This window comes from Betta splendens, chromosome 11, assembly GCF_900634795.4.
Source record: "Betta splendens chromosome 11, fBetSpl5.4, whole genome shotgun sequence".
Classification (NCBI taxonomy): domain Eukaryota; kingdom Metazoa; phylum Chordata; class Actinopteri; order Anabantiformes; family Osphronemidae; genus Betta; species Betta splendens.
In genome coordinates this window covers 14775405-14803402 of record NC_040891.2, presented here as the reverse complement: position 1 = coordinate 14803402, position 27998 = coordinate 14775405, and the positions used below count along the sequence as shown (strand labels likewise).

Below are 27998 nucleotides of genomic sequence, written 5' to 3'. Positions count from 1 at the left end.
GTGTGTGTGTGTGTAGCTGAAATATTTGGGCCTATGATTAAAAGCGCTCAGTTCGCACTCGTAGAGGCTCCTCCGCGCTCTGTCGATCTCTGTGCGCAATTACGCACGCCCTCTCTCCCTTTGCTGCTCTCTCTCTCTCTCCACACACACGCACACACACAGTCACACACGGTCCCGCTCTTCGTGGGAGAAAGTAAAGAAGGGGCGAGGGAAAGAGAGGGAAGGGGGAGAGTGTGTGATTCCAGCTCTCTCCACTTTGGGCACTCGGACCCCGTCGGACTCAATGGGGCTTCAGCACTGAGGGGTTTGAGTTATTCTAAGGCTCTTTATTCGCCCTAAAGCCCTTCAGTCGTTGGGTTCTGAGCACTGAGGGGACCTTTGAGGGACGCGTCGGGCAGAAGCAGAGACGTCTCCGGGGACGTGCCTTCAGCCGCTCGCCTCGCAGAGGGTCCGTCGGTCCCCGTCGGCTGACTTTCTGTGAGCGGATCCTTCCCTCCACCGCTCACAGCGGCTTCTACTGCGACACTATGGACACAGGACGTGGTCCCCATCGCAGGACACGGAGACCTCGGCGCGTGGACGCCTCGTCCTTCGTCCTGGTGGCCGCGCTGCTCGTCGCGTGCCAAGCGGCTGCGGCTCGAGCAGGTGAGACCAGTCTTTATTAGCGCTGCTGTGCTTTCTGGTGCTTTTGAATGAGGTTCTACGGGTCATTGACTCGCTGGAAGCGTTTTATTCACTGTCCTTCTTGGCGCGTAACGACAGCTCATCACCGGCGCCTCTGAGGTTTCCTGGAAAAAGTGGAGCACATCTCTTTACTCTTAATTTATACAAATAGGAAAATGTGCTGGAGAATTGATGCGTCGGTACCTGCATGACTTTACCTGAGTTTAGACATAAAGCGTCGCGAGGCAACTTGTTTTTAATCAGATGTGTCACACATTGTCTGGTACTTTTACAATATTGTAAACGAACCTAGACGTGATAAAACAAAATGTTTGTGGGTTTTATATTTTTTGTTACAAAAACCGCTAAAATCATCTGATAACTGGTCTCAAACTTACTGGTCTCCAGTTTAAAGTGGCTCAAACAGTCTTTAACGTGTCCCGCAGCTCGTTGACAGGTGTCATGAGCTGAGCTTTGATCTTTGAACGTCGCTAATAAGCAGTAGTTTATCATCAACACTTTCTCTCGCTAATTATTTTACGCAGGTCTGTTACTTTTCTCCGGATAAGAACTTTAAACGGGAGCTGCCGCTCAGAACCGTCCGTCTTTCAGGAGCTGTTTGGAAGCTTCAGTCTAAGTGCTGACATTTAATCTGGGCCGTCGCGTAAACTGAGCCTCATTCTGCCAGCGGCAGGTCCGAGTGAGGATGCCCGTAGTTACCAGTCCGTTCACCAGTCCAACCAGTGCCCCAGTCCGTTCACCAGTCCAACCAGTGCCCCAGTCCGTTCACCAGTCCAACCAGTGCCCCAGTCCGTGCCCCAGTCCGTGCACCAGTCCGTGCACCAGTCCGTGCACCAGTCCAACCAGTGCACCAGTCCGTGCACCAGTCCAACCAGTGCCCCAGTCCGTGCCCCAGTGCGTCCAGAGCAGCGTTTTCTGCATCAGGCTGTGAGAACAGACTGTGGAGAGTCGTCACATGTTTTACTTCACTAAAACGAACGTCTAATAAATGAAGAGCTTTCATGACCAACGTTTATTTTCCTATAAGGTTTCGCTGTAGGAGAGTAAAATATGTGAATGCGCTGCAGTTCCTCGTTTGACCACTAGTCGCCTTGGTTTCCTTTCAACACAGAGAATCCATTGATTCACCTGAGTCCAGATTCGAGTGTCGATCGATGATGCGGAACCGCACGTGGTTTTCACTGACAAACAAAACGAACGTTAAATCATTTATTGTGACGTAAATTGTGACATTCTGTGAATCTTTCAAACGACCCAAAAGTGTTTTCAGATCCGAGTTGTTGGAAACGTATTTATATCTTGTTCCTCGTGTCACATTTTTCTGGGTGTTTTCTGAAGCTGAGCCGTTTTTAGAGACTTGTTTCCGTGACTTCGTGGGTTCGAAGCTCGTCACGGACCGAATGGGTCTTTTGTGGGTCGCCTCGTTCGCTGTGTTCTTTGGCCCCGGGTCCATTTCAGGTCGCGGGAGGCGATTGCACCTTCCCGTCGTCTCCGTGTGTATTTTGGAGCCTGAGACATTTTTTCTGTTTATGAATAGCTTATTATGCGGCGGAGCGGTTTGGGAGTGAAAGCGCGTAGTGTGTCCGTGTGTGCGCGCTTTGTACAGTTCTGGTTCTGTTTGTGTGTATGCGTCTGTGCGCTATGGGTGTTTTTTCATCGGGTGCGGAAATGTGCGCGCACGTGCGTCAATGTGCGTCTGACGGCGCAGGTTCATTAGCGTCCACCAATAATCATCTGACCTGGTGATAATGTCATAGTGACGTCAACACAGTCCAGTTACACCTGGAGTCGCGTGCGCTCCTCTCACTAGACGCTGCGTCCTGACGCGCGTTTCCGTGCGCGCGACGCGGTGGCGCAGCAGATGTTGGTGTAAATTCTCCACCCGAGCAGTGAAAGACCGATTTAGAAAAAACGGCGGTCAGAAAGGCCCGTGTTTATTCTGTCCTCCCTGAGAATGAGCTGGAAGAAAAGGGAGGAGAGACGCATGAGAGCAGCGCATGAAAGGCGAGGTTGTTCAAAGGAGGAGAAAATCAGAGGGCAGCGTTTTCTTGACATGGATGTTCCTCAGCCCCGTTTCAAAGGCGGTGAATGGAGCCACTGTGCGGCGTCGCCGCTGCTTCTGTCACTGTGGTATTTCAGGACTCTGCAGGTCACGTGACTGGTGCTTCGTCTTGGTCCACGTTTCCTCTGTTGTCGTCACTTCCCACCGGCTCCACCTTCAGTCCAACCACACGGCTCATTTCCAGCCCGTCGGAGGCTCAGCTCCACTCAGACGGTGCCGTTTGGTACCGGTCCTCAGCAGAATGAGTGAACACCCGCGTGAGGCCTGTTTTAAACGGGTCAGTGTGGTTCTCTGTCACAGATGTAACATCACATCATCTGCGTGGATGAATGAGTTACAGCTCGGTGGCTGTAACATAACAGCCTGATACACAAACAAACAAGCGTTTCTGAGGCCTCGGTTCTGATCCACGACATTCTTCCTGAATGTGAAGTGGTAAAATGCGTCTTCAGACCAAACCGCCTCAGACACAGCAGCAGAGGCTCCTCTCGGTCGTAGGTGATGATTTAGTGGTTTGTAGATTGTAGTAATATGTCATTAACATGCTTTTGCCAATGCTCCATCCATCCTCCTCCACTGACCAATCAGCAGAAACCTGTGTGTGTGTGTGTGTGTGTGTGTGTGTGTGTGTGTGTGTGTGTGTGTGTGTGTGTGTGTGTGTGTGTGTGTGTGTGTGTGTGTGTGTGTGTGTGTGTGTGTGTGTGTGTGTGTGTGTGTGTGTGTGTGTGTGTGTGTGTGTGTGTGTGTGGTGTGTGGTGTGTGTGTGTGTGTAGGCCTCGTTCCTCGCAGGCAGAGGATGAACAGGCCTCCAGCTCCGTAATCACAGACTGTCTGTGCTATTCACAGCCACTGCTGCTCTGCTTCTAGGAAGCCTGTGGGAGGGTGGGACCCGCTGTGGCTGGGACTTCTAAGGTTCAGGGACGTCAGGACACCAGGATCCTAAAAAGTGGTGGAAGCTGAGAGTCTCTGTGGTTTATTGACCACAGCTTCATGTGCAGTAAATGGTGCTAGAGGAAATTAATAATCACTTAAGGTGCAGGTCTCAATGCTTCCACTCTGAGCAGCCGTGGTTATGAACAGTGATGACGGTTATTATGTGATGCATTATTATAAGTCACTCCATCAACCAGACTGAGATGAGTGTGTGCAGGATTTATGGTTAAAGTAACAGTCTGGTGGAATGGAGACTGAAGCTGTGATTTAAGGCGACGTCGTCAGTTCATAAAACCATTATCAGCTGATTCTTATTGACATTGTTGAGTTTGTGCTTTTTATCCTTTGTGAGTTGGATCAGAGCTGAGCTGTGAAGCTCAAACTGCAGCATTAGGGGCTTCATCGAGTCCTAACGCTTGGTAGTTGTAGACCACTCACCCGCTGCCTGTCAGGTGCTGGTTCACCCTGGTAGCAGTGATGAGCAGCAGTCAGACTGACTGAGAGGCTGCTGCAGGAGCTGGAACCTGCGTAGAAGCTGGAGGGAAACACTGAACATGTCGAGCTGCTGCACAGGAAACGATGACTCAGCAGTAATGCAGCAGAATGCACATAGAAAAGATCAGAAAAGATGAAGGCAGGTATGAAACGTTAATGTTGGCACAAAGCATCTATAGCTGCATAGTCTGACGGTCACACAGCAGCAGGTTAATAGTTATCATGAAACATCAGCTGAACCAAAGTCAGGTCTTAACGTTTTTCTGTTATATCCAGTTTTCACGTTAATGTGTAGACGTCAGAGATGCTGAGGGAAAAGCTGAGCCGTCATTGAGTCCAGTTAACATTGTTCAGATGAGACAGCAGAGCATCTGCAGCGTGTCACTGACTGAGCCCTGCGGTGTCTGTGGTTTGGAATCTGTTCTCAGCTCAGTTTGTGTGTTTAGTATCATTATTGACAGGATGCTGTTATAATGATCCGGTTGCTCCACGTTCCCTCTGATGTGAACCTGTTTCGGTGCAGGATCTATTCATGATGCTTCAGTGTTTGTCATCTCTCTGAGCGGCCGAGCAGACGTGGTTTAACGTCTACATCATAATTAACCCCAGTCATTCAGCCGTATAAATAATGTAAAGCCTTTTTACAGCAGCGGCGCTCATAATGGATATTCTGTCTGTGTACACAAGACATTATAAATAAATCATAACTATAGAGCTCCATGCTGGAAATTATAACCTGCAGCGGCTCCTACGCCTCCCTGGTCAGAAGGGATGGAGACACAGCTGGAGACGGAGAAACAGCTGGATGAAGGCTCTAGTTTACGGTTTCCTGTTGGAAGAACATTTATATTTGGCTTTTTGTTTTATGATGCATATTTTGGAGGATGTGTTTGTGGCAGTGGACGTCCATGACTCCCAGTGATGGGCTGTGTAGAGGTCAGGGGTCAGGGGTCAGCTGTAGGGTGCGTCTGGTATTTGACACAGGTGCAGCAGGAGGTGAAGGGACGCGTTGGTGAATGAATGCATGAACGTGAGGCACAAAACACAGGAGAGGAAATCAGCTGGACTGGTGTGAGTCCACAGGCCTCAGTGTCTGTGTGAGAGCATCATTTAGGCTCAGGACTGAACATCAGCCTTTAAACTACTTTGATGAACAGAGGGAGGAGGTTCAGCGACACTTTGCATCACGTCTTCACACTCAGACGTGTTTGTTTTAACCACATCCAGTTAAATTCCTTCTGTGAACTTCTCCTCTCGCCTCTGATCTGAGCACAGACACTGTGTGTTGACTGTTTGTTCACAGTGTTCTGTCTCAGTTTAGTCGCGTTCACTAAACATTTGCATTGTGTGTCTGTGTGTGTTTACACAGTGTGTACATGTCAACACCTGCTGTGTGCCTGATGGTTGGCACCAAATCTGCCTCAGCTCCATCTAGTGGCGGCTCTGAGGAACTGCGTCCGTCTGAAACCTGGAGCTTAGTGTTAGAGTCACAGTTTGATGCCTCACATGTGTTTCCTGTCAGGATTCAATGACCTGTTGGTCTCGGTGTTGTGGTCTAGATCTGAGTGAGTCCAGGGTTTCAGTCCCACTGGGCCACAGACCAAAAACTAAACCCGTCCCCAGTCTAAAGTAGATGAAAGAAATGGTTAAACACTGTAACATAATGAAGTGTGTCATTATTGGTTTTGTCTCTTTAACTCTGGTACTTTGAAGATCAAACATGTTTTACATCACTGAGACATTGTTTAGTTAGTTACCATTAACAAGCTCTGCTCCAGGGTTCGGTCCAGTCCACATTCAGGGGCCGTGTAGCTTCTGTGCAGTGCTTCAGGACCAACTGTGTGTCTGCAGCTTCCTGTCTAAAGGCATCGCTGTAATCGTCTCTTTACATGAAAGCGCTGCAGCATCTGTGAGCAGTTACGGTGTTTGGATCCGATGGCGGAGGTTCTGCTCAGACTCTGGCGCTGTGCCCGGCGGACCCGCTCCTGTGGCCCGTGTTATTCCTGCCGTGTTGTGGTCCTGCAGGCAGGAAGGGCCTCGGCCGCTGATGTGAGCCGGGCGACAGCGGGAACAGAGCTCCGCTTTGTACTGGACGCAGCGGCTGCAACCCGATCCACAGAACCTCAGTGTCTCCTCGCTGCCCGACCCCCAGAACCCGCCAGGTTCCCTCCACCCATTAGTCTCCCTCTCATCGGCCCTCGCCCTCCTTCATTCCCAGCATTCCTGAGCAGAGGCAGGTTAGAAACGATGGCAAGTCTGTAAACGGGCCGATGACTCTAATAGATTTAAACAACATCAACCGCTCTCTTTATTCACCTGCTGCTTCATCGAGCAGCCGGTTCATTTAAGCCTGTGATGTGAATGGTTATTGCAGCTCTGTGTCTTCCTCCTGCCTTCCTCTCCCTCCTCTTCCTCTCTGGTGTGAAGTGGTGTTAATCTGCTGTGGTCTGAACTCACTGAGTCACTGTTAAAGCACATTTGTTCCGTCTGAGTAAACATTAACGTCTGTTAGACTGAGCAGCGTCTCGTTCCTCTGGTTCCTCAGTGCTGTGACATGTCTTCAGGTTTAGTGTATTGAATCCAGGGCTGTTTTAATGTGACTGAATGAAGACGCTGAAGCTGTTCCCTGTTTGTAACCTACTGGCCTGTAGTTTGACCCGAGTCCTGCGTCGCTGCCGTCACAGGTTTATTGTAGCAGAGCAGGCTGTAAATGAGCTTAATTGGCTGTAAACGACAGAGTTAACTCTGTGGTGACCTCAGAGGCAGCGAGGGCGACTGGGATCAGGAAGACGCGAGTGTTTTATGGCTGCGTCGCTTTAAAACCCAACGGACACATGAAGATGTTGAAAGAGTCTGAGGTGGAAGAAGTGATGACCTTTAATCTGGATCAGTGTGTGTAAACAGACTCAGACTAAATGAGGCAGCGGAGGAAGCAGGCAGCTCGGCATCATGGGTAAAACGTGCAGCGCTGCAGCCTCACTGTGAATGTGTTTGTGAGTGGCAGCGTTTCATTCCTACACATGTTACACAGTGCTTCTTTATTACATTTGACATAAATGCACATTGTGTCCATCGTGACATGATCTGAACCTGCGTCAGCGCTGCAGCAGCATTCAGAACCACGTTCAGGGTGAACTTCATCTAAAGGTTCCATCGTCCTGGACAAACATGAACGAACACTAAAACATCTGAGCCGCTGTCGCGTTCAGAGCTGAGCCTGAGTTTGACGGTTTCCTCTCCTCAGACCCGGTGGACGTCCTCAGGGCTCTGCAGGTTCCCTCTCTGCCTGAGGGGGTGAAGAAGGTGCCCGGTTTCTGCACGTCCCGTCGCTCCAGCAGCCCCGACCACGCGTACCGCATCAGCAAGAAGGCGCAGATCTCTGCTCCCACCAAGCAGCTGTTCTCAGGTAGAAACGCAGCCAGGATGCTTCATATGATGCTCTATATGATGCTCTATATGATGCTCTCTATGATGCTTTATATGATGCTTCATATGATGCTCCATATGATGCTTCATATGATGCTCTATATGATGCTCTATATTATGCTCTATATGATGCTTTATATGATGCTCTATATGATGCTTCATATGATGCTCTATATTATGCTCTATATGATGCTTTATATGATGCTTTATATGATGCTCTATATGATGCTCTATATGATGCTTTATTTGATGCTCTATATGTGCTGTTTGTCATGACAACTGGAGCAGAAACCCATTTTTCTGTGCAGATGTTAACCCTCACTCCTAACTGTGAGGCTGCTGTTCCCACTCAGGCATATACAATATAATTATGTGTAGTTGTCAGTTAAACTGTGGAGAAGCCACAGTAAGTGAAGCTGAGAGCTGTCTGAGCAACAGAAACACAGAGTAGCATTTATGTGGCTCACAATAATCCTGGAAATCCAGAGCTGGTTTTCGGCTCGTTTTCGAGCTTTAGTCGCCGTTTTCCAGCTGTGCCAGCTGTTATCACGTGTCCTTATCATCTGGGACAGATTTATGTGGGTTTAAGTCCTGATACCTGTTGATCTGACTTGAATCCCTTCAGACTCTTCACTAGAATCCTTTCTTTTTGCTCAGTTTGTCGACTGTCCCTCTGCGGCGTGTGACCTGTCTGTAAATGAGCCACATTAATGCAGCTCATCCACAGGTCGCTTCCCAGAGAACTTCTCCCTCATGGCTCTGGTGAAGGCCCAGGCGGGTCTGCAGGCCTTCCTGCTGTCCGTCTACAGCGAGCAGGGCGTGCAGCAGCTGGGCGTGGAACTGGGACGCTCGCCGGTCTTCCTGTACGAGGACCAGAACGGAAAACCAGCCCCCGAGGACTTCCCACTGTTCAGAGGGGTCAACCTGGCAGACGGCAAGTCAGTAACCTGTATATGTGTGTGTGTGTGTGTGTGTGTGTGTGTGTGTGTGTGTGTGTGTGTGTGTGTGAATTATTATTTAATCTCATTGATCAGGTCGTTAGACATTTATTGCCCTCGGTTCTCGCTCTCTGTCTCCAGGTGGCATCGTATCGCTCTGTCTGTCTCCAAGAAGAATGTGACGCTGCTGCTCGACTGCAAGAAGAAGATGACGCGGCCTCTGCCCCGCGGCAACAACGCAGAGATCGACACCAACGGCATCACAGTGTTCGGAGCCCGTCTGCTGGATGAGGAGGTTTTCCAGGTGAGGACCTGCTGACAAACTGTGACAAGTAGTCAGTCCCTCGGCTGATGGAGGTGATGAAGGTGAAGGAGGTGATGAAGATGAAGGAGGTGATGAAGGTGTTGGAGGTGATGAGGGTGATGGAGGTGATGAAGATGAAGGAGGTGATGAAGGTGATGGAGGTGATGAGGGCGATGGAGGTGATGGAGGTGATGAAGGTGATGGAGGTGATGGAGGTGATGAAGGTGTTGGAGGTGATGAAGGTGATGGAGGTGATGAGGTGATTAAGTGATGGAGGTGATGAAGGTGATGGAAGTGATGAAGGTCCCCCACAGAGGACACAGCTGCTGATCACAGGGTTCTGTTGTTCACAGGGAGACATCCAGCAGCTGCTGATCGCCTCCAACCCTCAGGCTGCCTATGACTTCTGTGAACACTACAGCCCAGACTGTGACTCCCCTCTGCCCAAGACCCAGGCTCAGGACCCCAACACATACGTGAGTACCGGCACAGCAGCAGCTCCTACTCTGAAAAACAAGCGTTGTTTCTTCCTGTAGATGAAACTTTCCCCAGGCTGCAAAAAATACTAAAGGTTAATACAACTACACACCTTCACACAAGCTGCTGAATCACCTCAGTGGTTCCTGCCAGCACTGCTCATAGTGTTGGAGGCTCATCTGGAGCTCAGTCAGGTCCAAACAGAACCTGTGGAGACCATTTACCATAGAACTAAATATGTGTAAAAGCTGTAATATCAGGATAAAAACAGGTCATCAGGTTCTGTTTCATCTGATGATGTCATCAAAGTGCTGCTCTTCCTTCCTGTCTTTCACCTCCCTGTCCTCACTCTGTATCAGTCCACTTTCCTCTTTGTGAATCAAGAAAAGCATCATCAACTACACACTTCATTTCCTACAAATCGCATCAGAAAACACACGTTACAGCTCTGGATTCAGAATCATTATATGAAGGTTATAAAGACGACGATACAACGCTAACGTCTTACCTCATTAGTTCCAATGGACTGAAAGGAAGAGAACTTCTCTCTTTAAACAAGTTAAACAGAGACAGGAACCAGATCTGACGTGAAGGTGGCTGACGGTGGAGCCTCCAGCTCCTGAGACTGGTCGTGCACGTTATGCAGCAGAATCTTTGCACTGACTCATTGTTTGACTCGTAGGAGCTGATGTGACTCCACCAGGAGAACCAGACTCAGTGATTTGCATCCGCCTCCATCTAACGTACAGCGCGCATGCTTCAGGCCACTCTGCTGCTGAGGTGACTCCTCTCTGATGGAACAGACCACAGTCTCTGTGGTTTCCTGCTCTTCTCTCGTTCATCAGCAGCGTCTGTGTCTGAACTAATTAATGCAGCGCAGACGCCTCTGATCAATGACACGATGAAGCTTTGACTCACTTCTGTAACTTCACTTCATGAATCCATCTCCTTTGATTCCTCCTGCCTTCAAACCAAACCTCCCTCCACCTCTGATGCCTCCTCTTCCCTCCTTCCTTCCAGTTTTTCAAGCTTTTCTCCTTCTCTCTCAGTGCTTTGATGAGGAGCAGGATGAACACCCCCATTAATATAATGAGGAAGCGTCAGGGGTTCCCTCCTCCTCTGCTCCTCCTCTCCCCAGCGTGGGCAACGTGTCACAGGTGAAGAGTGAAAACACAGGAAAAGGAGCCTGAATCTGGTTCATCTCATCATTACATTCTGTGTCGGTTCCCTCATCGCTCCGTGTCCACCTTGTTTTATTCACAGTTCACCTCGTTTCCACCTCCTCCATCACACAGGATGCAGCTTTACTCCTTGTGATATTCACGTGTTCGTGTAATTTATATGTCGTAGTAAATCTGTGTGTTCAGATGTGGCTGAGTTGGAGCTGGGCTGGTTCAGGTGCAGCTGTGTTGTCACACGCGCATGCACGTACAGGCACACACACACACACACACACACACACACACACACACACACACACACACATCGTCTTCTCCTTCATGTGTCTTGTCTTTAAGCAACTAAAAATCAGTCAAAAAACTTTGAAATTTCAGAAACATCTGGTTCATGTGCTCCATTGAGAATACTGTCCGGACTTTAGACCAGTCTGTCTGCGTTACTTGTTACCTGGTGATTATTTACGTTTGTCCATCTGACACTTAAACAAGCAGGTTAAACGTCTGTATGAGGCTTGAATACGAGCTGGTTTTGACGTTCATCGTGCACAAGTCAACATTCAACATGTGCAGCAGTTGTTAGATTGTAGTAATACGTCATTAACATGCTTTTGCCAACCCTCCATCCATCCTCCTCCACTGACCAATCAGCAGAAACCTTCTCTGTCCTGCAGCTGTGTGAGCAGGGCGATGCTGTGTGTGTGTGTGTGTGTGTGTGTGTGTGTGTGTGTGTGTGTGTGTGTGTGTGTGTGTGTGTGTGTGTGTGTGCGTGTGCGTGTGCGTGTGCGTGTGCATGTGTGTGTTCAGTAACAGCTTCACCTGATGAGCCAAACCCTCAGTATCTCCAACCACAGGCTCCAGCTCAGTAGCACAAAGATGCTGCATCGTCATTTAATATTGCGAAGGGCATTACTGGACAAATCAGCAAGAACCTCTCAAACGTTCCAATCCTGGTGCTTTTCACAGTTTTCTTCCTGTTTACTACAGTAAACGCTGTATTGGTCTTGTAACCTGGTGCTGTATCCAGTAATGCCTTTACAGTCTCAGCAGATCATCCAACCTGAGCATCTTTATGTCGTTGTTTCTCAAACACACTCTTGTCTTTCTCTCCTTCTGTCCATCCCTTGTTTGTGCATTCACCCCCTCCCATCTCTCCATTTACCCCCGTCTTCCTTCTATAAATATGCACGTTCACACACTAAAACATCTGCACCAATCGATATTTATGGACATTAGAAGAAGGAGGGAAATGGAAAAGCAGCCCCCACTAAGTCCAGTCTCCTCAAACCCAAACCCACCCCCCCTAAACCAGCCAAGGCAGGAAAATTCAAAATAGTCAAGACCCCCATTCCCACCAAAGCTCCCAAACCTTCCAAAGCCAAGCCCACTGCAGTAGAAGCTCTGCTGTCTAAGGTCAAAGCAACAGCGGCCCCTAAATCTAAGCCCACGGCCGCTCCCTCTAAGAACAACCAGAAGAAACCCAACGGTGCCGCTAAAGCCAATGGTACCGGGAAGGGCCCTGAAGCTAAACCTACGGCCCCGGCCAAGGTCAATGGAAATGGAAAGTCCTCATCTGAGAAGAAGCCCAATGGGAAAACCACCATCGCTCCCAAGACTAACGGAAGCAACCACGGAAAAGCTAAAACCAATGGAAACGGCAAAGCTAACGGCAAAGCTGAGGTCAAAGTCAACGGTGAGGCTAAAGCTAACGGCAAAGCTGAGGTCAAAGTCAACGGTGAGGCTAAAGCTAACGGCAAAGCTGAGGTCAAAGCCAACGGTGAGGCTAAAGCTAACGGCAAAGCTGCGGTGGAGAAGAAAGGCTCCACAAATCTGAGCAAACCTGAAACCACTACAAAAGCAAACAAAGCTACCAAAGCACCTAAAGCCACCAAAGCCTCAAAGCCCGTGGCCACTAAAGCTCCAGCCACTAGGTCTTACCAGCCGACAGCCCCAAACAGAGCGGCGCCGACTCCTCCCTCGAGGTCCGGACTGGGACAGAACCATAACGTCAAGTCCCTGCACAAACCTTTCCCTCCGTTTGACAAGACGGCGCTGAGCGGAACCGCGGTCGCACCCAAGAGAGGCTACGGTTTTCAGCAGGTACAGCAGGAGGGCTCGCGTTTGGGTCGGGGTCCGGCCCGTATGACCCGGCGTCCCATCCGGAGGCCAGACCGCTGCTGGTCCTCAGGATGGAAGCTGGTTCATACTGAGCCGGACGCGTTCTATATCATATGATCTGGATGATGATATGATGATATGATGCAGCGGTGCACGGAGCATGGCTACGGAGCAGTCGTCTTCTTCACGCTGCTTCCTTCACGCTGGATCTGAGCCTCAGAATGAGCTAAATGTGGGGAACCTGCACTCATGCAACACGACACAACCGTCTGCTTTCTTGTTTCTGGTCAAATCTTGGGTCAAATATAAAACTGCAGCCTCACAGAAATGCTCCCGGTTCAGCTTCATTAAAAGCTGCCAAACTGAGCAGCATCAGCAGGTTGGTGGTGGTTGAACTCAGGAGTGACCACGGCTGCTGTGTGAAACATCCCACAGCATCGGCTCCTGATGCTTTGACCAGGGATGAATAGATCCTCACCGCTTCATGAGAGCTTTAAAGCGCAAAAATGGTTCAACAGAAAAGAAATCTCAGTCATGTGGTTTCAGCGACTCCCTAAATCTTGCACACGGCAAAATTTATAGTCGTTCAGATTCTGAAACTGCCTGAAACTTCTTTTCTACAGCTTCAAAATGTGACTCGCCCTCGTCACAGCCACAGTTTGAAGATTTGTTCCATTTTCTTCTTTGAACTCATCGTTATGAGCAGACTTTGAACTAACGCCTCTTCCATTCAAATCTGCTTACTTCCTCCCTGCTCCCACCTTCCTTCACCTGGACATTCAGGACGTAGACACTGAGCGCTCGGAGGCTGGCCACACCCCGACAGACCCCCAGTATTTCTATGAGGAGACGCTCCCGGTGGCCGAGGGTGAGGTCATCGAACCGGAGGAGATCCCACAGGTAACGAGAAGCTCACACACCGCTCACATAGAGCAGGAACACCGACGGCAGCGGTGGAGAGGATCCAGACCCGCCACCGCTGCCAGAACACACAAACCTGCTTAGAGAGACCTCAGCAGGCAGGAGCGGGTTGGTTCTGTGTGGAGGTGAACCCAGTCCTCGTAGTTTAACCTCGTAGAACCTTCTAACCACACGTGACCTCAGGACACAATGCACCACATGCTCCTCAGACCTTCAGACATTCTTACGTGGCTCATTTTTCCCTAACAACAAGACTCCGTTCTCATGTCACCGTCCGCCGTCGACCCGGTTCTGATCCTGACATCAGAACAAGGTCTTGTGGAAGGAGAGTCACGTAGGAATGTTTGACACTGAGTTTAACCACAGTGAGAGGAGATGGATGTGATGTGTTGATGTCTGAGAGGAAGTGAAGTCTGTCAGTGTTTCATCTTCATTACTTTAATTATTCATCTGACAGTGAGTGGTTGCTTTAACTGGTCTGTTGGTGGTGGTTCAGTGTTACTGTACGTTCTGTAGTGAACTGCAGCTGGATCCCATTCATGGTAAGTTCAACAGGGCGTCCACTAGTTTTGTTTTGTAGCAGGTTTTTGTTTTTCACAAAGTGTTTTCTGTCAGTTCTGTGTTTGGAGACCACAGAATCGTGCTCACGTCCTCCATCACCTCTTGGTTCAAGCAGAAATCATGTAGTCATGGTTTCACAGACACACTTTGGTGAAAACAGTCTCATCAGTAGATCACTGGCTGATGAACATAGAGTCTGTCATTAGTTTGTCTCTGTTGATTTATTGAAGGTAAGGCTCATTCATTTTACATATGCTCCTCTCCACTAATGTTTCCCCTTCGAACAAACCTCTCCCTCCTCTTCCTCTCCCTCCTCTTCCTCTTCCACCTTCCTCTTCCTTTCCTCCGTGGCCTCGGTCCCCTCGTGGCTCTGATGAACCCAGCCTCAGGTGGAGCCAGTGCTGGTGGGGGAGGAGGTGGAGGGCACCAAGGCGGGCGGTGAGGGGGAGGAGGCCTTCACGGAGGAGTATGTAACAGGAGACGTGGGCCACAAGGAGTACGACTACTCCTACAGGGACTACAATGAGCCGCTGGTGGAGGCGGGGGAGCTGGACGCCGACATGGGCCCCGTTCTGTCCGCCGTGACGGACGAGGGACGCGTAAGTAGTTTTGCTTCTGAGGCAAAAATACGAAACCAGTTTCAACCCCAGTCCTGGTCAGTGTCAATTCAATTATATTGAATTTACATCAAAATCATTTCAGACCATAAATGGACAAAGACCAAGTGTCATGGTTGAAATGGGTTCATTCTATGCAGTGTAGAATCATGGATGGATTATGGGAAAGCACCAGCCACCGCCCCAGTGTTCCCAGTAGGCCCACCTTAAATTCATCCATGTGTATCATGGACCCAGCTGCTGGATCCTACTGGACATCACATCTGTAACATACACGGTCACAGGAGGCATTTTAAAGAGCAGCACACAAGCCGTCGCTGTGTCTTTGATTCTTTCATTTATGTCACTGGTTCCACTGGTTCACTGGTTCCAGTAATGGACCAAGAGATAAATGTCTTTACTTTGTGTTGACAAACTAAGGTTCATCTCCAGTTGTGTCAACGCTTCCAGCCAACGTGTGTCTGACATTGTGCGCGTCTGACGTTGTGCGTCTGACGTTGTGCGCGTCTGGCGTTGTGCGTGTCTGACATTGTGCGTTGTGCGTGTGACTTTGTGCGTGTGACGTTGTGTCTTTGTGGGTCAGGGTCTCTGTCTGTACTGACGGAGCTGCGTTGTCGGCCACATGTGTGTTTTCCTCAGGCCAACGTCAGGAGCCAGAAAGGAGAGAAAGGAGAAGCTGCCGTCCTGGAGCCGGTGAGCGTGTGTGTTCATGAGCCACAGAGCTTGACTGGAGCCGTGTCCTGAAGCGAGCTGTGTTTTATTTTGGCAGGGCATGCTGATTGAAGGACCTCCAGGACCTGAGGGACCTGCTGTGAGTAGAACTGACCGTGTGTGCTCTGCAGCTCCTCCTATGTACTTACCTCTCCTCCGTCTGGTCTAGGGTCTCCCTGGTCCCCCTGGCCCTTCTGGACCCCCTGGTTCTGTTGGAGATCCTGGTGAGAGGGTGAGTGAACGCACTGAGCTCCAACTGCACAAACACACAATCAGATGATGCAGATCCATTTTACCTCCTGTCTTCGTGCTGCAGGGTCCTCCTGGTCGACCTGGTCTGGCTGGAGCTGACGGAGTCCCTGGACCTCCTGGAACCTCCGTCATGCTGCCTGTGGGTGACCTTTGACCCTTTGTACCTGAACATAAATGTGACTGACACTTGTTTCTCTGACTGAGATGATCCTGTTTCTCCCTGCAGTTCCGTTTTGGTCAGAGCGGAGGAGAGAAGGGTCCTTCTGCTTCTGCACAGGAAGCTCAGGCAGCGGCCATCTTGTCTCAGGCCAGGGTCGGTCATCGCTTTGCTTTTTTCATTGTGTTCACCTTGATCTCGTTTAAGATCTTGATTGACAAACTAAGCGGAGCAAAAGAAAACATAGTGACAGCAAAACGTTTTTATACTAAAATCAGCCTTTTTTTCTGACCTCGTCTCCAGATGGCTCTGAAAGGACCGCCTGGACCGATGGGATACACCGGACGCCCTGGACCTCTGGTATGTTTCCTGTCACCTGGATCTGAGAACCTGTTGTTGTCACTACAAAGCTGCAACATTTGCAGTGACTTGGATGAACAGCTTTGGTGATTTTAATCCCTGTACGTTTGTCAGGGAGGTCCTGGAAGTCCTGGTCTGAAGGGAGAAGGTGGAGATCCTGGACCTCAGGTAAGAAAAGATCATCATAACTTATTCAATATATCAATTTAACATAATTTACCCTGACAAGTGTATATCAATATTATTATTATTATCAATATGAATTTTAACGTTCTTAGGGCCCCAGAGGACCTCAGGGTTTGATGGGACCTCCAGGCAAAGCCGGAAGAAGGGTGAGTCAATAAACAACAAAAATGTTGTCACAATCAGTTCTATCAGTGACTAAAGTCCACAACAGATCAAAATTAAAAGCTCTATAATAAATCCATAACCTGCAGACTGTTTAACCCTTATCCGTTTAATCCTACTTGTTCTTGCTTTGCTCCTGCCAGGGCCGAGCTGGAGCTGATGGAGCCAGAGGGATGCCAGGAGAGCCCGGAACCAAGGTCAGTGTCGTAAACAAACACTGTGTTTGTACATAAACCTTATGGATCTAAAACATGAATTAATATTATTATTGATAATGTTATTTTCTTAGGGTGACCGCGGCTTTGATGGTCTTCCTGGTTTGCCTGGTGACAAAGGACACAGAGTGAGTCAACAGTAAATGATGATGGTGCTGCAGTGTTTGAAGCTGAGCTGCAGTCTGTTTCTAATCCCTCTCACCTCCACTCTTTATCTCTACAGGGAGATCCAGGACCACTGGGACCCCCAGGACCCACAGGAGAGGACGGAGAGAGGGTAGGAAGACGTCTGTCACTGCTTGGCTCCGTGTTAATAAGCAGGAGGCTCCATCCTTGACCTGCTCCTTCTGTGTGTTGTAGGGAGATGACGGGGAAGTTGGGCCCAGGGGTCTCCCAGGTGAACCAGTGAGTGTTTCCATGACAACGCAGCCATCTGCAATGAGTCATCATTGTTCTGTTCATCTTTGTGATTAAGATCAAATCATCCAAACAAATCATGGACATAAGATGATAATTAGTTAAATGTGATGAAGGCTCGCGTGTGTGTCCTTGTCAGTGTTGACTTCTCTCGTGTGTTTGTTTTTTAGGGACCTCGTGGTTTGCTCGGACCCAAAGGTCCTTCTGGAATCGCTGGACCTCCTGTGAGTCGAAATTCATTTAAACCACATTGTGCTTCTGTTATTTTAGCAGCATTGTTTTATTTCGCTGTGACCACTGAACACCAGAAACACCTCCAGAACAAACAGCTGCTGTCCCGATATAACGATGGGGATCCACCAACCTAAAACTGAGCGTGCAAACATCCCACAGTGAACAAAACCCAGACGCCAGCGTCACCCAGGATTTATGCAGCCGTGCCCCACGTTTTAATCTCACTCCCACCATACGTTTATTTATAAGCTCTGAAGCATTCTGGTGATGAGGCCTTTGAGTCCTTCTTTTGAAGTTGGGCTGGATGGAAGAAGTGGCTAATTGTGACATGCACATTAGTGAACAGATTATTTATTTTCTGTTTCTCCTCTCTCTTTTCTCAGGGTGTACGAGGAAATGATGGACCCCAGGGTCCCAAAGGAAACTTGGTCAGTGTCACTATAAGTCACCACTTGGAGCTTGAAGTCTGTCCCTCGTCTATGTCACCACTTCATCTTGTGTTTCTGTCTGTCAGGGTCCTCAAGGAGAACCAGGACCTCCAGGTCAGCAGGGAACCCCAGGAACTCAGGTGAGATCAGGACAACGGAAGGGTGTCAAGACATTCAAACCATAAGCATCATGAACGACAAGTCCAGTGTCTTTAATCATGTGGTTATTTTCACAGGGAATGCCAGGACCTCAGGGAGCTATTGGACCCCCAGGAGAGAAGGTACGGAACCAACGGGTAGTTCCACAGTCAGTTAACAGGTGTTTCCACCATGTGAACTGAAGCTGTACGTAGCTCAGGAGAATGCAGCAGATCCAGGATCAGCAGGAGACGTGGTCAGAGTCCACAGGCCTCATATGAACTGACTGATCTCCCGTCTCGTCCTTCAGGGTCCCACGGGAAAACCGGGTCTGCCTGGAATGCCTGGCGCCGACGGGCCTCCTGTACGTGTGTCGCTGCTTGTTACTGGTTATAGTTGAGTTTCTCTCTGAGGCTTTATCTCACTGGCGTCTCTTCTCAGGGCCACCCAGGAAAAGAGGGACCTTCTGGCACCAAAGGGAACCAGGTAACCGACCTCATCACAACACTGATGTTGTTTGCTGTTGTTTAACAGCATGTTGACCTGTGTTTTCTGTGACCCAGGGCCCTAATGGTCCTCAGGGGCCCATCGGGTATCCAGGCCCTCGTGGCATCAAGGTCAGTGCAGTTCATCCTCAGACATCACTGGGTAGTAAATAGACAGAATCAGAATTATTGCACCTCAAATGTTTCCTATTGTGTCAGATAGTGATCATTTAATGTTTTGTTTGCAGGGAGAACAAGGAATTCGTGGACTCAAGGGCCACAAGGGAGAAAAGGTGAGTGACTCCAAAATAAGAAATAAATCATAATAATTAAATAATAAATAAGACACATGCAGGTCTGTGATGGATTTGATCCGAAACATATAATGTTTAACTCTGTCTTTTTAGGGAGAAGATGGTTTTCCAGGAGTTAAGGGAGACTTTGGTGTCAAAGGAGAACGGGTAATATTAAATATTACAGTGAATAACAGCGTAGTTTATCATGTCCTGTTTGACGTAATGATTATTCTGACGGTCCTTCCTGTTGACAGGGGGAGCTTGGAGTTCCAGGTCCCAGAGGAGAGGACGGTCCGGAGGGACCGAAGGGTCGCGTTGGACCTCCTGGTGAGATCGGGCCACTTGGACTTGTAGGAGAGAAGGTAACGAACATCAAACGAGGAGAAACGATTATAGCATCAGCTTCTAGTCACAGGAAGAGAGAGAGTTACTGATTCTACTGGTTTCAGTGTTTTACTGGAACAAACAGGCCGCACATTTACAAATACGATTTGAGAAGGATTTTATGAACGTAACAAAGTGTTGTGCTGCCCTCTAGTGGTGGAGCAGTGTTTGATTCTTGTTACCTGTTGTTTTGTTTATTGTAGTGTGTGTTAATGTGGCTGAACTCTGTCACACTGTCAGCTTCTCTTTCATCATCTGTCATGTATATTATCATATTATCAATTATTTTATATAATCAGTTTAACTTTATTTAACAAAGAATCAACTTATTCTTGTCAGATTTGTTATTTGCTGTTCATGTGATTCCAGGGTAAACTTGGTGTTCCTGGACTTCCTGGATATCCTGGAAGACTTGGACCCAAGGTAGGATGTTAAAAGAAGCAACTCTCTGAAAACTAGCTCATGTATTAATCCTTCTACTTCTGCTAGTTGCCCCTTAGTCTTTGTGTGCCGAGAAGAAATACCAACGGTGTTGTGTGTCTTTTTAGGGATCTCTAGGGTTCCCAGGATTCCCCGGGACAAACGGCGAGAAGGGAACAAGGGTAGGTGATGGTTCCATGAAAGATGGTGGGATTCAAGGAGGAGGCTGCAGATAAAGTTGACCTACTGAGTCTGTGGTATCCTTTTCAGGGTTTGACAGGCAAAGCAGGGCCAAGAGGACAAAGAGGACCAACGGTACGGTTTCACACTCATTCATTCAGTCATTTATTCATTCATTCATTCATTTACCCTCTGAAGGTTGTTTTCCTATGATGATGAGGATGAGGATGATGATGATGATCTTTGACACTTTAGCTCTTAGACTAAAAAGCAATAAAAAGCAATACATCTATGTTTTTCTTTACCCACTGTGGTAATCTCTCAATGTGGACATGTTGGTAAAAACATGATTTTTGAGCAGTTTAAGTTTAAAAGTTAATATAAGTCAGAAAATGCTGCAGTGCTGCCATTAAACCACTGGGGGTCAGCAAAAGCTGGATCCCCACTGATTTAATTAATTGGACACTCATTGAACATTGATTGTTTATAAGTAATTACATCAAATGTGTGTGACCTTCAGGGACCCAGAGGTCAGAGAGGACCAAGGGGTGCGACCGGGAAGCCAGGAGCAAAAGTTTGTCTATATCTGCTAATACAATAACTTGTGATCATGAAATGAATTTACTAAAGAAGGAACAAACATATTTTTTAATTCTGTTTGTATTGTTGCCTTCAGGGAACGTCAGGAAGCGACGGCCCACCTGGGCCTCCTGGAGAGAGGGTATGGGTTCCACTTTAGTTGGTTTACACTCCTCTAGACCTGCTTCTAAGATATTTGTTCTAATCACGTGGTTTTGTCTAATCAGGGATTACCTGGACCTCAGGGAGCGAACGGGTTCCCAGGACCAAAGGGACCTCCTGTAAGAACATGTTTTTAATTTATCTTTGGCGTCTTGTCTTCGGTTAACTTGGATCTAATGTAATATTTTATTACAGGGACCACCAGGAAAGGACGGACTGCCCGGACACCCTGGACAGAGAGGAGAAGTTGTATGTTTCAACATTCAAACACACAAAATGTTTAAAATGAATAGTAATAATAGTCTCACCTGAAGTGAAGCCAAAACCAGTCTTTCCCTTATTCATACTGACTTCCCTGTTTTCTCCAGGGTTTCCAAGGTAAGGTGGGTCCACCTGGTCCTCCTGGAGTCGTTGGACCTCAGGTGAGTTTCGGAGTTATGGTGCAGAATTCATCACTAACCCAGTGAAATATATCAGACCTTAAGCATTTTACTGATTTGTCTCTTTATTTCCTCTCTTCCTTCTTGCTCTCTCCATCCTCATCTTTCAGGGTCCATCAGGAGAGACTGGCCCCATGGGTGAGCGCGGCCACCCCGGACCTCCTGGTCCACCTGGAGAGCAAGGACTTCCCGGCCCTTCAGGGAAGGAGGGGACAAAGGGAGATCCTGGACCCCCAGGAGGCCCCGGTAAAGACGGCCCCCCAGGACTGAGAGGCTTCCCTGGAGAGAGAGGGCTGCCTGGAACCCCTGTGAGCAGCACCCAGAAATATCTGCTTTCATATTAGTAATTCAGCACCAGTTGACATGAGGTGATTCCTGGTTAATATCTTCTTGTCTTTTCTCCAGGGAGGTGGAGGTCTGAAGGGAGGCGAAGGACCTGCTGGTCCTCCTGGACCTGCTGTGAGTTCACCACAATGTAGAAAGCAAATAAATGACAACGCTGAAAACAGAAGCCGTCATTAATGAATGATGGCTGTAATATTTACTCTGCTTGTGGTGCCGTACATTTCTAGGGATCTCCTGGTGAAAGGGGACAACCTGGCACTGCTGGAACTGTTGGACCTCCTGGCAGACCCGGTCCTCAAGGGCCTCCTGGACCCGCTGGAGAGAAAGGAGTTCCTGTGAGTATTCTGGAAATGTGCACTGAAACAGCTGCTAACACCATGTGAACCAATAACTCTTGTGTTTCCTCCTTTTCCTCTGTTTAGGGAGAGAAAGGTCCGATTGGCCCTGCAGGTCGTGATGGAGTGCAGGGTCCTGTGGGTCTGCCCGGCCCAGCTGGATCCCCTGGAATACCTGGAGAGGATGGAGACAAGGCCAGTGACAGATTGAACACTTTATTAATCTGGAGCATTGTGGTTGTGGAGCTGTGAGTCTGATCATTCATTGTGTTTGGTGTCGCAGGGTGAGGTTGGAGAGCCGGGTCAGAAAGGAGCTAAAGGAGGAAAAGGAGAACACGTGAGTGAACCTGACATTGTGTCCGGTTTATTTCTATTGATTTAACTGAGTTGGGTGTGTGATCTATGGTTGTTGATGTTCTTTGTTTGTGGGCAGGGTCCTCCTGGTCCACCTGGGCCTATGGGTCCCGTCGGTCAACCTGGTCCTGCTGTAAGTACAAACCTCAACGTTAACCTTGTGATGCTGTAAGTGTGAGTTTTCACTAACTATCACTAGTGCACAACACAATGTATTGGTGTTTTCTTCTTCTGTGGTGCAGGGTGCTGATGGGGAGCTGGGCCCACGTGGGCAGCAGGGGCCTTTTGGAGCTAAGGGTGATGAAGGAACCAGAGGATTTCCTGGAGCCCTAGGACCCATCGGACTGCAGGTAAAAGCATTACATCACTAAATATCCTGTTATAGGTATATATATGATTACAGGAGTTCTGTTAAACCTTGACATCTATATCAACATCTATATAAAGTTCTGTTTCACGTCTTTGCTCTGCAGGGACTTCCAGGACCGGCCGGTGAGAAGGGAGAGACAGGAGACGTGGGACCTTTGGTGAGTTTTACACATACACACAATGATTGCACACAAGTCACAAAAGATGATTAAAGCACAAGTGTCTTTGTGGTTTCAGGGTCCTCCAGGTCCTCCAGGACCCCGTGGCCCAGCTGGTCCCAACGGCGCCGATGTGAGTGTTTTCAGTTTTCAACTCTGTATAATTTATAGTACACCATAGATATTTTGAGCTGAAGGATTGTCTAAGGTTTCTTTTAATGGAACTTTAACTTTTGTCTGATTTGCATTTATGTGTGTGTTAGGGTCCTCAAGGTCCTCCTGGAGGTTTGGGTAACCCTGGGCCAAATGGAGAGAAGGTGCAGAGAAGATGTTGTCAAATATTAAAACAATGTGTGTGTTTTGAGTTAATTTCACTACAAGCCCTGTTTGCTCCTCAGGGAGAACCTGGTGAGAGCGGACCACCTGGAATCTTAGGAGAACCTGGAAAGAAGGTGAGTGTCAGCGTGTCAGTAGAGACATGATGATGCTTCACTGACCTGTTAATAACATGAGATAACAAAAAGGTGTGTGCGACTGTCGTCAGGGTCCTCGTGGAGAACGTGGAGAGAAGGGAGAAGCCGGACAGCCGGGCACTGCTGGGCCTGCAGGAGGACGAGGACGACCCGGAGACGACGGACCCAAAGGAAATCCTGTAAGTCATAAATAATACACACACAACAGTTAAAGTGTCCAAATGTTTGTTGTTCAGATTATTTTTGTTGCAATTTATAGATAAGAGTTTTCTGTCTAACTTCAGGGTCCTGTCGGTTTTCCTGGTGATCCTGGTTCCACTGGTGAGGTTGGACCCAGAGTGAGTAGCGTTTTCACGCTTTATGTTAAAACCACTGTTGATGATGCTTTCAGATAGATTTTATGCCTTATAGATTCAGATGAGCTGGTTTCATGCACTGCTGGTTTAATAAACCCACCACCTGTGCCTGTTTTACCTTCAGGGTCAAGATGGCGCCAAGGGAGAAAGAGGAGAAGATGGTGAACAAGGAGAGTCTGTGAGTCAAACGATGCAGCAGCACAAATATCAGGAATTTCTATCAAATGTGTCAGTTTCTTTAATCTGTCTCTACCTTTGGTTTCAGGGCTCCCCTGGACCTCCTGGTGAGAACGGCCTCCCCGGCCCCCCAGGGAAGAGGGTAAGGCCAAGTCCAAACAGGAAGGCCTTTCTCCATCGCGCATTGTATTTATTTACTGTTTAAATCCTGATCCTAAAGCAGAAACATGTTTAACTCAGTAAATATCTGTTGAACTGTTTGCTAGTTATTGACTATTGTGTTTTATTTGCCAGGGTCCTGCTGGAACGAGGGGACCAGAGGGGCGTCAGGGAGAGAAGGGAACCAAGGTGAGTCCAGAACCGCCTGGCTGTTGATCATCTAATCAACCTGTTTCTAAGCCGTAGTGATTACAGGGAGACCCCGGGGCTGTCGGCCCCCCAGGAAAGACTGGCCCCGTCGGCCCCCAGGGACAACCAGGAAAACCAGGAACAGAGGGTCTGAGAGGGCTCCCAGGATCAGTGGTCAGTGGATCCACTCCGTGTTCTGCTTGTTTTTGATGATTGTTGATTTTTTTCAATTTCCACATTCTGAATTTCTGTGTTTCAGGGTGAGCAAGGATCTCCAGGAGCAGCTGGACAGAAAGGACCACCTGGACCCATCGTACGATGGTTTTATGTCTCATTAACACACTTTGCCGTCTCCATCTCTTCTTCACCGTCTTTCTGTTCCTATTGCAGGGACCTCCTGGTCTCCCAGGCCTGCGTGGAGACCCCGGTTCCAAGGGAGAGAAGGGACACCCAGGTCTTATCGGGCTCATTGGACCCCCGGGAGAGCAGGGAGAGAAGGGAGACCGAGGTCTGTCTGGGCCTCAGGGATCCAGTGGACCCAAAGGAGAGACCGTGAGTCCAGCCCGTCTCACCTCATCTGACTGATCGTCTGTTGTGATAGTAATGTGTGAAATCTGTGTTCTATCACAGGGAATGCCTGGAGGAACTGGACCCCTCGGCCCCGCTGGTCCTCCTGGTCTGCCTGTGAGTCAACATTAGCTGTGCTCCACCTTTAGAATGTGTTGACTCAAAGCAATGAAAACACATGAAAACTCTCTTGCAGGGTTCCCAAGGTATCAAAGGAGCTAAGGGTTCTACTGTGAGTATTACTGCACAACATGAAGTGATTAAATATCTACATTGACTCTCATCTAAAGCTCTAACATTACTTCTCTGTTTAGGGAGGAACTGGTCCAAAGGGAGAAAAGGGCGTCCAAGGACCTCCTGGACCTCCTGTAAGCACCGCATTTACTTGCTAACGTTTCTGAAAATGAAACAAACGTGACTAATTCCATTCGACTTGCTCTCCAGGGTCCACCAGGCGAGGTGATCCAGCCTCTGCCCATCCAGAGGAGCCCCAAGTCCAAGCGCTCCATCGACGCCAGCCAGCTGCTCACAGAGTCCGACCCCGAGATGCCTGCATCCGACGCCACGGGCGCCGAGTTCCTGATGGGCAGCGAAGGCATGGAGGAGATCTTCGGCTCTCTGAACTCGCTACGGCAGGAGATCGAGACCATGCGCTTCCCTCTGGGCACCCAGGACAGTCCGGCCCGCACCTGCCAGGACCTGCACCTCAGTCAGCCGGACCTGAAGGACGGTGAGGAGCAGAACCTCCAACCGCTTCTCCTGTGGCTGATGTCACAACACTTTTTAATGTCATCCCACTTCATCTCTGTCACGTCTGCAGGAGAATACTGGATCGACCCGAACCAGGGCTGCTCCAGAGACTCCTTCAAGGTCTTCTGCAACTTCACAAATGGAGCTGAGACGTGCCTCCACCCCAGCAAGAGCGTCAGCACGGTCAGTCCACACATCAGCATCGCTCTCATCCAGTGGAGAAATGACTGACTGCTGAAAATGAGCCATAATAAAGTTAAAGGCGTGTCTAATTGTATTGTATTGTGTGATGCTGACACAGGTGAAGATGAGCTCATGGAACAAAGAGACTCCAGGGTCCTGGTACAGTCAGTTTTCCACTGGCAGTAAGGTCGGTGCCGCTCCTACTCTTTGGTTCTAATGTGTTTTTAGCCTGGTTTGTTCTCACCATTAGATTTTTCCTCCCTCAGTTCCACTACGTGGACTCTGACGGGGAACCTGTGGGCGTGGTCCAGATGGGCTTCCTGCGTCTGCTGAGCGTCCAGGCCCGACAGAACCTCACCTACCACTGCCACCGCTCCGTGGCCTGGGCCGAGCAGAGCGCCAAGAACAGCTACAGCCGAGCGCTGCACCTCCAGGGCGCCAACGACGACGAGCTGAGCTACGAAACCAACCCCTACATCAAAGCGCTGGTGGACGGCTGCTCTGTGAGTTTGATCTGGGTCTGGGTTCGTATCAGCAGGTCTGACCTCAGGTTCTGACGTCTCTCTGTGTGTCTGCAGTATCGGAAGGGCTTCGACAGGACGGTGCTGGAGATCAACACGCCGCAGGTGGAGCATCTTCCTCTGTTGGACGTCAAGGTGTCAGACTTTGGGGAGAGCAACCAGCAGTTTGGTTTTGAAGTGGGACCAGTTTGTTTCCAAGGCTAAACACACACACACATGCACACATACACACACAACCACACACATACACACTTAAAGACACACTTTTATATGTAACACATGCCCAGTAATTTGTAAATTAACTTGTAAATGATATGAAAAACACACACACACACACACACACACACACACACACACACACACACACACACACACACACACACACACACACACACACAAACAAATGCTGTTGTGAGACAAACGTGTTCACGTTTGAGTATGAGTTTGGGGAAACCAACATCCTCCCAACAATTAATGGACGTCCAAAAAGTAAAGAGGAGAGTAAAGATAAACTCGCAGAGAGAGAAGAACAGACCGTGAAACAGGAAGAAAACACCTTCAGAACAGATCTGCGTTTTCTGCAGCGACAGAAGTCGCTCAAACAAAGAGAACACACCGGCAACTTGAAGTCTGAAGCCTGATCCCCTCTTGCTCCTCCCGCTGTCTGTTTGTCCACTTACATCACCTGCTCTACCTCCCTCCTCATCCTCCTCATCCTCCTCATCTTCCTCATCCTCCTCATCCTCCTCATCCTCCTCATCTTCACCCTCTGACATCTTTTCCATTTCCTTAGGTTCACGTTCACACTGAGTGACTTGTTTGAGTGCCTTCATCATGTTGCTCAGTGACATAAACCTCAGCTCTTAACTTTGATGAAGCAGCCAAAGAATTAATTCCACCAGTTTCACCTGGACTTTGATTGAATCCTCCACTTTATGATGTGTAATGATGTCGTCATGCATTTCCATTAAAATAATTAAACACTGTGATCCACAGCTCAAACTGATGGTTAATGTGCCGTGATTTGCAGACAGGCGGATGAATCCAACATGAATTATTGATTTGATGTTGGACCGAAAGCGCTGGAGGCGAAACAGAGCATGTGTTGATACGGAGACGAGGGGATTTAACAGCCAAGGTTTAAACTGGGCTAAACTTGATGCTAATGTTCTTGCATGCTACTGGTGATACTGGTGTTACTGGGGCTGCTGGTGCCTTAGCAAAGACAGATTCAGTCAGGTTTTCTGGTTTGACATCCAGCACATAACTCTGAATATCATTTTCATTTTAGTTCCCTCCTTTTTCCTGCATCAGTGAATAAAACACACGCTTTCCTGAAAACAGATGTGACAAGGTGCTAATTAACTCAGCTCTAAACCTTTGTTTCCATTTCCTTCAACTGGTGCTTTACAATATTATGAAGCTTTTTACTGGGGAAAATGTGCATTACACTCCATTTGTACAGAAATAGTGATATTCTATTGTATTTATTGAAAACAAACAGGGTGCTTTAAGATTAAAAACCAGGACCATCAAATATTCCAGTCAAATGTGGTATCTTCCATTTGTATTTATTTCCTGTAGCTGACAATCGAAGGTCACGTGAAGCGAGTCTGAGTGACTTCTGCTGCTTCTGCCCTTTTGTACGACCAAAGAATCGGTGGCCATATTTTATTGTAAAAGCCCTTTTAGTGTTTTCATCAAACTGTACTGTGCTGTTACATTTGCTTCCACTGTAACGATTAAACGGTGACTCTCCAGCTCCGTCACGCTGTTTGCTGTTGTTGCTTCACTGGGCTTTGAACGCACCACACGTCCATCAGAGACCACAGCGGGGGAGAGGATGAGAGGGAGGGACGACTGTCAGCCATGAGATTAATGGGATTATTAGTTGTAACTGTAACAAGGCTGAGGGTCCGGGTTCATTGCTTTTTGTTGATATATGACCAGCTGGGTGGGATTAACGGCGCTAAGAATAAAGATCTCTGCTTGAGATTCTCAACAGAGAACAACCTCAAACTATTTGTTTTTACTGTGTTGAACATTTTAACATTATGGTGCTGAAAAGAGAAAAGTACTATTTTATAATGTGTGTAAGTAATTTTTTAATTCTTGTTTCTGTAATATATAATCTTTTTAAAAAGA

General features: G+C 48.4%; 1 protein-coding gene across 3 annotated transcripts; it reads left to right on the top strand.

Moving 5' to 3' along the window:
• Positions 1–27998, top strand: col11a2 (collagen, type XI, alpha 2). 3 transcript variants are annotated; one of them, XM_029167695.3, is made up of 66 exons: positions 2–645; positions 7419–7580; positions 8328–8538; positions 8680–8842; positions 9196–9318; positions 11731–12174; positions 12259–12594; positions 13396–13512; positions 14478–14693; positions 15351–15404; positions 15481–15522; positions 15592–15654; positions 15739–15813; positions 15901–15987; positions 16135–16191; positions 16306–16359; positions 16470–16523; positions 16683–16736; positions 16829–16882; positions 16978–17031; positions 17115–17159; positions 17342–17395; positions 17789–17833; positions 17920–17973; positions 18070–18114; positions 18282–18335; positions 18413–18457; positions 18535–18588; positions 18705–18749; positions 18864–18917; positions 19007–19114; positions 19506–19559; positions 19685–19738; positions 19827–19871; positions 20257–20310; positions 20413–20457; positions 20543–20596; positions 20673–20726; positions 20846–20899; positions 21028–21225; positions 21323–21376; positions 21490–21597; positions 21685–21792; positions 21881–21934; positions 22031–22084; positions 22194–22301; positions 22425–22478; positions 22558–22611; positions 22742–22795; positions 22877–22930; positions 23023–23130; positions 23236–23289; positions 23432–23485; positions 23573–23626; positions 23779–23832; positions 23899–24006; positions 24092–24145; positions 24223–24384; positions 24463–24516; positions 24596–24631; positions 24714–24767; positions 24844–25129; positions 25220–25332; positions 25451–25519; positions 25599–25835; positions 25911–27998. In XM_029167695.3, the coding sequence occupies exons 1-66, from the start codon at positions 528–530 to the stop codon at positions 26055–26057; spliced, it is 6099 nt and encodes a 2032-aa protein (XP_029023528.1). In that variant the 5' UTR covers positions 2–527; the 3' UTR covers positions 26058–27998. The 3 variants fall into 3 exon arrangements, with proteins under 3 accessions (XP_029023527.1, XP_029023528.1, XP_029023530.1); XM_029167694.3 differs by having other exon boundaries at positions 1–645; positions 11731–12594; XM_029167697.3 differs by lacking the exons at positions 11731–12174; positions 12259–12594 and having other exon boundaries at positions 12–645.